Raw genomic sequence first — 11,502 nt, 5'->3', positions numbered from 1 at the left:
CGGCTACCAGACGGCTTGGATTGGATTAGAACGGAAGTTCTTGGGACAGTTAGCATCTTTCGTATCCGGTTCAATCCGATTCCGCGCTCCCAACAGTTGGAGAAGATGGCGTTTTTCTCTGCCGTGCCTTTTCGTGTCGCCTGTGCGGCTGCTGCAGTCGCGCAGAGACGACGACCCGAGGTAGATGATGTATTTGAAGAGTGGACGGAAGAAGAGTTCCAGCAGTATTTTCGTCTGTCCAAACGAACAGTGCGTAGCTTGTGCGACGAGCTTGACCCTATCATTGGATGCCAGCGAGCCAGTGGCCTTTCCACAGAAAGGAAGGTGTTGTGCGCGCTGCGATTCTTCGGCACCGGAAGCTTCCAGAGGAGCGTTGGTCGCGAGGAACACGTAGGCATGGCACAGTCGGCCGTGAGCAGCACCATTCACGAGGTGACGGAGGCCATCATTTCCGTGTCTGCCCGGAGAAAGTTGGTGGACTTTCCCTTCGCACCGTCTGCCAAGGATGAGGCAAAGGCGGCGTTCGCGCGACGCGGCGCCATCCCAGGCGTGCTAGCGTGCGTCGACGGCACGCTGATCGCCATCATGAAGCCAGAGGGACTCAGCCCGGCCGACAAGGCGAGCTTCATGTCGAGAAAGGGTTATTACGCCCTAAACGTCATGGTCGTAAGTACCGTTGGAATGTTTTACTTCAAACTGTTGTCGCCATTTTTACTCGCCCATAGTTGCAATTGTTCAGTTTAATGTCCAAGCTGGCATAACAAGTAATGTAACGATTAAAAGAGGACATGCGGGGAACTGTTTACGAGCTCGTTGAAATATGACATGTCGGGAGTAATGGCGAGTGCCATGTGTTGTGCATAATCAGTCTGCCGTTCCAAAATTGTGTTTTAAATGGGCAGCAGTCGTAGCAGAAATGGATACACTGTAGGGAAGACACGATGGAAGCATTTTGAACACGGAAGTACTTACAACCATTACATGGGCTGGCTTTGGCTCGTATGGGGGTTCTTGCGCAATATCGGGCCTCGAGTTTTAATTTAGCTATCAATTAGTGCGAACCATAGGCGTCCACATAAGGGGGGGGGGGCGCATTGCCCCCCCAATTGCAAGACCCTGTGGACGCCTATGGCTGAAACAGTCTGCTACTTGTACCAGCGTACGTGTATTCTTTTGTGCATATGAATGGCAAAACGGATTTTGAACGTATCTGCAGCGCTATTTTGTATTGCTCCCCATTGCAGGTGTGCAACGCGGAACTTCGCATTCTTGTTGTGGACCCCCGGTTCCCTGGTTCGTGCCATGACTCTTGGGTGTGGAAGCATAACCCGCTGTGTGCACGCCTAGCCGCACAACTGCAGCCTGGCGAGTATCTGCTTGGTTAGTATTCGTAATGCGTACCCCTAACTAGGGCAGAGCACTCAGCTCTCACTTTCTGTAATAGGAGACTCAGGATATCCTCTCGAGCCATGGCTGCTTGTTCCGGTACCTGGCAGCCATGCTGGCACCACCTCTGAAGGCCACTACAACCAGGAGCACGCATCCATGCGCAATGTTGTGGAGAGATGTATCGGGGTGTTGAAAAGCAAGTTCCGCTGCTTGCAGCGCTTTCGGACACTGCTATACAGCCCCGATAGAGCAGCGCGAATTATTTATGCATGCGTTGCTCTCCATAACATTGCCTTGGACGCGGGCGACTGGACATCGGACGATTATGGTAGGGAAGTGCCACCAGCTGAGGAGCCAGAGCAGCCAGGAGACATTCAGGTGCTGGCACCACACGACGTGTTCCTCAGAGGAAGGCAGCAGCGCAGCGCCGTTGTCAACCTTTTCTGAAGGACACAGGAATGGTGAGTTTTCATAATACATAATTTATTTATACAAAGTGCAGTGCCCTTAGGCTATCACAGGGCTGTGTTTGTACAGCGGAAAATACATTGAAAAATTTGTATACACAACAAGTGCACCTCCATACGGATGGTCAATGTTCCAAATCCACACATCCGACAGATTATGATAATTTAAACACAGACGAAGTACACTTTGTTTCGCCAAAGACCGATCAGCTTACTGTCCATTGCCTACAAAGTATTTACTAAGGTAATTGCAAATAGAATCAGGAACACCTTAGACTTCCGTCAACCAAAGGACCAGGCAGGATTCCGTAAAGGCTACTCAACAATAGGCCATATTCACACTATCAATCAGGTGATAGAAAAATGTGCGGAATATAACCAACCTTTATATATAGCTTTCATTGATTACGAGAAAGCGTTTGATTCAGTCGAAACCTCAGCAGTCATGGAGGCATTTCGGAATCAGGGTGTAGACGAGCCGTATGTAAAAATACTGAAATATATCTATAGCGGCTCCACAGACACCGTAGTCCTCCATAAAGAAAGCAACAAAATCCCAATAAAGAAAGGCGTCAGGCAGGGAGATACGATATCTCCAATGCTATTCACAGCGTGTTTACAGGAGGTATTCAGATACCTGGATTGGGAAAAATTGGGGATAATAGTTAATGGAAAATACTTCAGTAACTTGCGATTCGCTGATGATATTGCCTTGCTTAGTAACTCAGGGGACCAATTGCAATGCATGCTCACTGAGCTGGAGAGGCAAAGCAGAAGGGTGGGTCTAAAAATTAATTTGCAGAAAACTAAAGTAATGTTTAACAGTCTCGGAAGAGAACAGCAGTTTACGATAGGTAGTGAGGCACTGGAAGTGGTAACGGAATACATCTACTTAGGACAGGTAGTGACTGCAGATCCGGATCACGAGACTGAAATAATCAGAAGAATAAGAATAGGCTGGGGTGCGTTTGGCAGGCATTTTCAGATCATGAACAGCAGATTGCCATTATCCCTCAAGAGAAAAGTTTATAACAGCTGTGTGTTACCAGTACTCACGTACGGGGCAGAAACCTGGAGGCTTACGAAAAGGGTTCTACTTAAGTTGAGGACGACGCAACGAGATATGGAAAGAAGAATGATACGTGTAACGTTAAGGGATAAGAAAAGAGCAGATTGAGTGAGAGAACAAACTCTAGTTAATGACATCTTAGTTGAAATCAAGACAAAGAAATGGGGGGCATCGGCAGGACATGTAATGAGGAGGGACGATAACCGATGGTCATTAATCTTTACGGACTGGATTCCAAGGGACGGGAAGCGTAGCAGGGGGTGGCAGAAAGTTAGGTGGGCGGATGAGATTAAGAAGTTTGCAGGGACTACATGACCGGGGTAGTTGGAGAAGTATGGGAGAGGCCTTTGCCCTGCAGTGGGCGTAACCAGGATGATGATGATGATGAAGTACACTTATACAAAGAATCCTTTAAATAGAATGCCACAGCCGCGGAAACAATTGTACCCTCGTCACTATGCAAGAGTCTGCAAGGCTGCCACTTAATAACAGTAGTACTCGTGAAGCAGTCGTAAGGCAATGCTTAATGCCCCTTCATCTGAAGAACTGCATTCGCTGCTGCTCCCAAGCTAGCATTGTCTTATGCAATATGCACATCACAAAGTACTTCTTTCCTAGTGGAACATGAAACGCGGTAGCAACGTGAAAGTGCAGCCTTTTCTTTAAATATCACATGAAATATGAAATAAAAACATCCCTTGACCCATCATAGTCATGACAGACTTGATGGAAGCAATACATATGATTGGCACTCTGTAATCATGGTCACCATCAGCAAAAGGTGCGAAAAAGTTTCATAAAACACATCAGAATGAACGCAACCGCCACATCCTGTGCATTTTGACGCTCAGTGTACGTTGGTAGGAGTGAGGCAATATGCTTGCTAGCCATCTCTTGTGCTAGGTGTATCAAAACTTCTGTGCAAGCATGAATACGCAGGCGAGGCAAGCAAGTAAAGCGTAATGAATGCGGATTCAAACACAAACAAAATGTAACGCCGAGTGTAGTGACAGCATTACACTCGTCACATCATGTCCAAATGGGTAGATGTAAATTAACGTAAAAGCGCAAAAAAATAGGTCAACTTTATCACACTCTATGATGACAAGTACATCACAAACCTTGTAGTACAACATGCTTCAGGTAGCAAAGCATGTGACAACATTGCAACATCAGCATCACACAATTCGTTTTCACCACGGCATGTAAAACTTGCAGTTAGATTTACGTGACCTTGCAAGAAAGAATGACTATCCCAGGTATATCCATTCCCTTGTCAGTGTTATGAGTCACTGACTAGAAGCATTCATTTCTCGGCAGCAATTGTAGTGCGATGCTAAACAACAGGTGAATCATAATTGTAAAAAGGTGAGTGCACTTGCCAGCTGTGATGAAACATGTTACATAAAACATGAATAATTGGCTCTACAATCTCACAGCACCCAGAAAGTGTCACGCGTGAAAGTTATTCTTGCAATGACTCCCTTGGAACGAAGACTAGAGGAAACCAATCACTGGTGTGGTGCAATGATGATGGTCATTTTTATTTGTGAAACTATGCAACTTAAAGAGTGACTAGTTTGGTGCTTCGGAATAAAGACGACATTGTAGTCGTTGCACCTTAGCCTCACTGTGCCGAAATGAAAATATCACAGTGCAAACACTATGCGGTAACGCTTCATAATGAGTGCAGTAAGCTACAACACAGTGAAGCAATATAAATATCGCAGTAGAAAACCCATACACAGAAATCGACAACTATTTGTAACGATTCCAGTGTGAATGACTAGGCGCCTCCGAAATGTGTAAATAAAAAAAGCACGCTGGCATTGCAGCTGGATAAGCATAAATAGAAAGAGGCAAATACAACAGAACAAAAATGGGTGCGCGCATTGCACCTCTCAACCAAAAAATCCTCCTCTATTACTCAAAGGAAACTCAAACAGAACAAAAATGGGCGCGCGCATTGCACCTCTCAACCAAAAAATCCTCTATTACTCAAAGGAAACTCAAGCAATAAATAAAACAAACGGAACTGGTGAAACAAATGAATAAAATAAATTAATTTCTCGCTTGCTGCAGGTGCTCAGCGATGTCCTGCGCTATGGCGCGCACCTGTTCCAGGATCCCCTCCTGGGCTGCTGCCGTCCGTTCTGCCGCGACAGCGAGGCGGGTTGTGGAAGCCTCGATTCTGCGCAGCACCTGGAATGAATAATTATGGTGATTACTGATTACTCGCAACCAGCTCACGGCTGCAAGCTGCTGTTGTGAAGAACTGCAACGTGCACAACGATTCCCTCTCTGCTGAAGAGCCACGGGCCTTATGGCATTCTTTGGCAGTGTCAAGCTTCGCGTACAAGCTATACCCTCTTCGTTTGGACAGACAAAGACCTGCTGGAACTACTTTTCCGTCATCTATTCTAATGCATCTCTCACCACCAAACAGCCCTTTTCAGGGCTAACCAACCTTTCGTCCGGCGGCTGATCGTTGGCAAGATACGTTACCGAGCCCTCTATACAACGCATATTTCTTGTTTACATCCCAAGCTGGTTTGTTTTTCAGATTCATGATTTACTTATAGCAAAGCATAAAGAATATTTATGTCCTTCATGTAAAATGACACCAAAGGGCCTACCAACCTGCAGCACCTCGTCGCCCTGTTCCAGGCTGCGGGCACACTGCGACGACATCGTAGTCAGGGTATCCACCCGTCGCGGTCGCTGTCGACGTGGTGGCCGAACAGGATGCTGCAACACTGAAAGCACACAGCATTTTATGGTACCAATAAAAGTGGCTATGGCCATGTTATGGCTTATTGGGCTAGTTCAATAAAATACAAGAGCTCATTTTATTTAACAGCTTGAGGATCAATAACTTACCAGGTGCAGCGGCCGCCCTTTCGGCAGGCGCCGCGCCGCGCGGTGGATCCTCTGCCGCTGTAGAGTAAACACATTAATGTTTACGAACTGCACACACACTTGGCGATAATTAAAACAATCATTCCTCTGATGCTTACGTGTCGCTGTGCTCACGCCCGCAGCCTCGTCTTCGACGACGACTTCCATCGCATAGGTGGGGACGTCAGCCTGCTGGAAAATGTCGTAAGCGTGGCTATTCGTTACAATGCCTATGTTACAATATTTGCGAAAATATTGTGCAATTATTGAGTGCTTAATGATCCCATGTGTTACCGTCCTCGTGCACTTCCGTGAAGGCATTTTAATTCTGTGTTAATCACTTAACCCCCCTTTTCCCGAAAACGCAGCCAACTGAGATTCTAGTTGATTAACATACCTGCTTTTCCATTCTCTCCTACGCTATTTTCCTGTTCACCAACGGTGTTGCGTTCTGCTAAATGTAGCACTTACAGATAATGGCAAACTCTAAACCGGCACCATTCAGGAATCCATGATATTACGGCGGCAGTGTGCTTACCTCTTGGTAGGGGAGGTCGGTCACGCCGTGGAGGCGGACCGTCCCGGTGAGCTGCAGTACTCTGCCATGGAAGCCATGCAGCCGCCCCCCTCCTGTTTTTCTGAAAATACACGCCAATGTCGAAGGACAAATCGCCCAGGCCATTGGACGGTCACTCACCTTTGTTCTTGGGCAAGTGCGGCAGCGTTGCGGCGGGCCTCGAAGACTTGCTTCCGCCACCACTCTTGCCACTGCTCGACGGTTTTCACGACGGGGCCTTGCGTGTTGAGCTGGTCGGCTAGCTGCTGCCACAGCCGTCGGCGGTCGCCAGCAGTGAAGCGTGGCCCCAGCTCGCTGGATCTTATAGCCAGCTGGGGATGCTCTTGCATGAAGGCGACCACCGTCTCCTTCTGAGCCTCAGACACGCGCGGCCCCTTCGCCGGTGTTTCTACGTTAAGCGCCATGGCTTCAACTGAACGACTAAACCAACCGCTTCAAAATTCGCGCCGTGTGATTGAAACGTGGTGGTAGCTAGCGCCATCACTAAACGTTTCGCAAAACTGCGACACCACCTAGCGCCAGTTGAAGACATTAACCGCAATATTTTGTTTCAGTCGTTTTGCATTCCAAATTGAATCTTTGAAAAGCAACACCAACATATTTTGCTACTCACTCATAATAGCAAAATATTTCTCAACATGTTGCAAACGCTTCTCAATATATTATACGGTCCCCAAGCAGACGTCAAAAGCGTGACGCAGGCTTCCACTTCGCTCATTGGCTGTTTGCTTCCTCTCGTTCTCGCGAACACTGCGAACCGCCTATTTCGTGACGTTTAGAACGGAGGCGGTCCGTTCTATTTTGGAACGCGTACAAGATCGCGCCCCAGACTTGCTGATGACGTGGCCTAGGAACAGAAGCTCATCGTAAGCGAAGCGGCACTTTTCCGGCTTCAGAGTGAGCCCTGATGACTTCATGGCCTCTAGTACTGTCGCAAGCCGCCTCAGGTGATCGTCGAAACTTCCGGCGAAGACAACGACGTCATCCAAGTAAACTAGACAGGTCTGCCCCTTCAATCCTGCTAAAACCGTGTCCATCACGCGCTGGAACGTTGCAGGCGCCGAGCACAGTCCAAATGGCATAACCTTGAACTCGTAGAGGCCGTCTGGGGTGATGAAGGCGGTCTTCTCGCGATCTCTTTCGTCGACTTCTATTTGCCAATAGCCAGACTTGAGGTCCATCGTCGAGAAGTATTTAGCGTTGCAGAGCCGATCCAATGCGTCGTCTACAGGTGATGCCCACGGGCTTTTCGACGGCTGGATGATGTCGTCGCGCAGCATTTCGTCGACTTGTTCTCTTATAGCTTTACGTTCTCGCGGGGAAACTCGGTAAGGGCTCTGGCGGAGTGGTCGAGCGTACTCCTCGGTAATTATGGGATGCTTGGCGACTGGTGATCCTCGAATCCTCGTTGACGTCGAAAAACAGCCTTTGTATGGTCGGAGCAGACTTCTGAGCTGCTGTTGCTTAATCACGGGGAGACTTGGATTAATGTCATAGTCTGGTTCGGGAACCATGGTCGTCGCCGTAGATGCGGTGGAATCCGAGAGGACAAACGCATTACTGGTTTCCAGAATTTCCTCGATGTACGCGATCGTCGTGCCCTTGTTGATGTGCTTGAACTCCTGACTGAAGTTTGTCAGCAACACTTCAGTTTTCCCTCCATGCAGTCGAGCGATTCCTCTTGCGACGCAAATTTCACGGTCTAGCAGTAGAGATTGGTCGCCTTCGATGACGCTTCTACATCAGCGGGTGTTTTGGTGCCGAACGAAATAACAATACTGGAGCGATGCGGGATGCTCACCTGATCTTCGAGCACACTCAAGGCGTGGTGACTACGAGGGCTCTCCGGCGGTATCACTTTATCTTCCGACAGCGTTGTTCGATGATTGGGTCGATGATTGCGCCGTGTTGGTTCAGGAAGTCCATACCGAGAATGACGTCTCGTGAACACTGTTGGAGGATAACGAAGGTGGCAGGGTAAGTCCGGTCATGAATGGTTATTCTTGCCGTGCAGATTCCAGTCGGCGTGATGAGGTGTCCTCCAGCGGTACGAATTTGAGGTCCTTCCCATGCGGTCTTAACTTTCTTCAACTGGGCGGCGATGTGTCCACTCATTACGGAGTAATCAGCCCCTGTGTCCACTAAGGCGGTAACTGCGTGGCTGTCGAGAAGCACGTCGAGGTCGGTGGTTCTTTGTCTGGCGTTGAAGTTACGTCTTGGCGTCGGATCACGGCTGCGTCGTGTTGAACTGAAGTTGAAACGTCGCGTCGTCAAGTTGTCTTTCGTCGGTGTAGTCTGGGCTTCCTGACTTCGTCGGGACGGCGGCGTGTCGTTATTATGTCGTCGAGGTGGTCTCTTCGTCGTCTTCGTCGGCGGCGGCGGGTCTTCGTCAGTTCGACGAACAGCAACCGCTCCTCTATCGGTTGCTGCTTTTAGTTTTCCGGATATGGGCTTCTCGGCTTTCTCATTTTTTGCGGAGGTGGCTTCTCGATTCTCGAACCATGTCCTGGCGGCATCCTCCAATGCGAAATAGACATGTCGCAGCTTGTCGTCGCTTGCCCAGCTGTTAAACGTAGCGACCCTCTCATACGTTTCCAGCCAGCTTTCCGGGTCCTCAAATGTGGAACCGCGGAAAGTCGGTGGTTCCCTGGGCTGCTGCAGCATGATGGGGTACGCTGGGGCTGCCATTGGGCTTGCCTTGGCGACAATCTTCTTGGTCTTCTCAGGTGTAAGTCCGTGCTCCGGGGGCAGCTGTTGAAGACGTCGGCTTGCTCGATGGTGCGGGACTACGTTGGTGTTCTCTTTGCGGTCCGGGCTTCAATCACGGCTTGTCGGGGGCGTCCGGTACATGAACGTAAAGCACCTTCACCTGATGTCACGCGGTGCTGACGTAGAAGAACACAGTAGCAATACTGTGAACGACAAAACTTTTATTGGGCGAACCTGTGCCCACAAGACAGGCTACACTTATAGCACAAGGATAGCGGCGAACACGGTCGGCGATCGTCGAAAATCTGATCAGCGGGTCAAGCGCGGCGACTTTTATACAGCGGTCGTCGAATGTTCCAGACTAATCGTTGGGACCCGCGCGCCTTCCACAAAGTTCTACACCATTCGCGTCACGCGATGAAATCTTATAACCCATTGTTCGGCGACAACAGACAGCCGGATAGAAGCATCGATATCTTTCCAGAAACTTCGGATACATGCAGGCGCGTCCCGCGCTGTGCGATAACATTTGTTAGGCGGCGAAACGCGGCCGCCCGATAAAGATAAGTACTCAATCATTTGGAAGTCGCGACACTCTTAGAACTCTGCCGACGCCGCGCGACTTCCTCGCCTCCTCCTCGCCCCTTGCGCGTTCCCCCGCGGCAAACAGTTTTGCCCCCGTTTTTGTGCACGACGATTGGTTTCCCTGCCGTTGCCCTTGGAAACGCGCGAATCTTGAGTTTTGCTTGTATTTTTCGTACGCACCATATTCCTCCTGAGCACGGCTGGCTCGGCGCTTTAGCTCGGCGTAGCGAACGTTGTACGCTGTATTTCCTGCTCTATATGCTAGCGCTATGCCGGGCTGCTGCACATATAACTGCGGTTGAAGATGGTTAGAAGCTTGAAGATGGTTATGCCGTTTTTATGGTACCACAAGGAAAGCGTGACGGCTTCCGCAGGAAGCAGTGGCTGCATGACATTGGCCGAAAGAGCGTTGTTCCGACAAGGAACAGCGTTGTTTGCGAGCTGAGGCGTCTTTCTTATAGCTCGTAGCAAAGCATCCCGTAATGCTGCATTCTTTTTTCATTCTTCGTTTTTGTTGCGTTTTTTTTTGCGTTTTTGTTGCGGTTGTCCTCAGTATGCTTAATATTCTTGGGCGGCTCCATCCCCTCGCATGTCGCTAACTGTTGTTATTCAGTCGGAAATGCAGCATTATAGATTCTGCTTTGCGCCCTGAAAAAATTAGTGGCAAATATTCCCTTGGTATTGCAGGTGATGGAGCGTTAGCTGGTCAACATTGAGTTTCTTTTTTTAAGTTTTAAGGCGAAAGCCTTTAGATCTCTGTTCCAAACTGGAAGTATCACGTGGCCTAAGGAAGGCCAGAGGTAACCTAAAGCATGTCCACCCCTGTATAACAGATTGATTAGCTAAGTTAATTAATGAATCATTAGTGATTGCCATAAGGTGGATTAGGACGGATTAAGGTTGATTAGAGTGTATTAAAGAAGATTAAGGTGGATTAGAGTGCATTAAGAAGGGTTAAGATGTATGAATAAAGATTAAGGTGGGTGGAGGATTAAGGCCGATTATGCTGGATTAGGGTGAAGGGCTGATGAAAGGGTATTAAGACCGATTAGGGTAGATTACGGTGCAGGAACAATGATTAGGGAGGATTCAGGTGGATAAAAGAAGATTAAGGTCGATCAATGTGGATTAAGGTGAATTAGTGTTGATGAAGGAATATTAGGACCGATTCGGATGGATTAAGTTTGATAGAGGTGGATTAGGGTGTATTAAGGTAGATTGGGACTATTAAGAAAAATTAAGTTGGATTAAGGTGCATGAATAAGGATTAAGGTGGATGAAGGAAGATTAAGATGGATTATGATGGATTAGGTTTGATAAAGGAGGATTAAGACTGTATAGGGTAGGCTAATGTGCATTAGGGGCGATGTAGGTTGATTAGGTTGTATAAATGTGGATTGGGAGTATTAAGCTGGATTAAGGTGGATGAAGGAGCATCAAGGTGGATTATGATGGACTAAGGTGAATTAGGGTTCATTGAGTATTAAGACCGATTAGTCTACCATAATCCTCCTAATGCACATTAATCCACCTTCATCGACCTTAATCTACTCTAACCGTCCTCAATGCACTTTAATCCTCCCTAATCAATCCTAATGCTTCCTCATTCACTTTACTCCACCCTGATCCACTATAATCGTCCTTAATCCACCCGAATCGACATTCATCTACCTTAGTCACCCTAATCCTTCTTAATCCACTCTAATCCTTCTTCATTCACTTTAATTCACCCTAGCCCACCATAATCCACCTTAATGCAACTTAATCCTTTTTAATTCACCCTAATCCACTATAATCGTCCTTAATTC

The 11,502-nt window shown here is 48.1% G+C and overlaps 1 protein-coding gene across 1 annotated transcript; it reads right to left on the bottom strand.

Annotated features, from left to right (window-relative positions):
- Positions 1 to 5,904: 5,904 nt before the first annotated feature.
- Positions 5,905 to 7,672, bottom strand: LOC142584093 (uncharacterized). The gene is made up of 2 exons (XM_075694269.1): positions 6,521 to 7,672; positions 5,905 to 6,461 (listed from the first exon to the last, which is right to left on the bottom strand). Exons 1-2 carry the CDS (start codon positions 6,802 to 6,804, stop codon positions 6,341 to 6,343), a joined length of 405 nt encoding a protein of 134 aa, XP_075550384.1. The 5' UTR covers positions 6,805 to 7,672; the 3' UTR covers positions 5,905 to 6,340.
- Positions 7,673 to 11,502: the final 3,830 nt, after the last annotated feature.

This window comes from Dermacentor variabilis, chromosome 6 (assembly GCF_050947875.1).
Source record: "Dermacentor variabilis isolate Ectoservices chromosome 6, ASM5094787v1, whole genome shotgun sequence".
Taxonomy (NCBI): Eukaryota; Metazoa; Arthropoda; class Arachnida; order Ixodida; family Ixodidae; genus Dermacentor; species Dermacentor variabilis.
The sequence above is the reverse complement of the archived record's forward strand: the minus strand, read 5'-3'. Positions and strand labels throughout refer to the sequence as shown.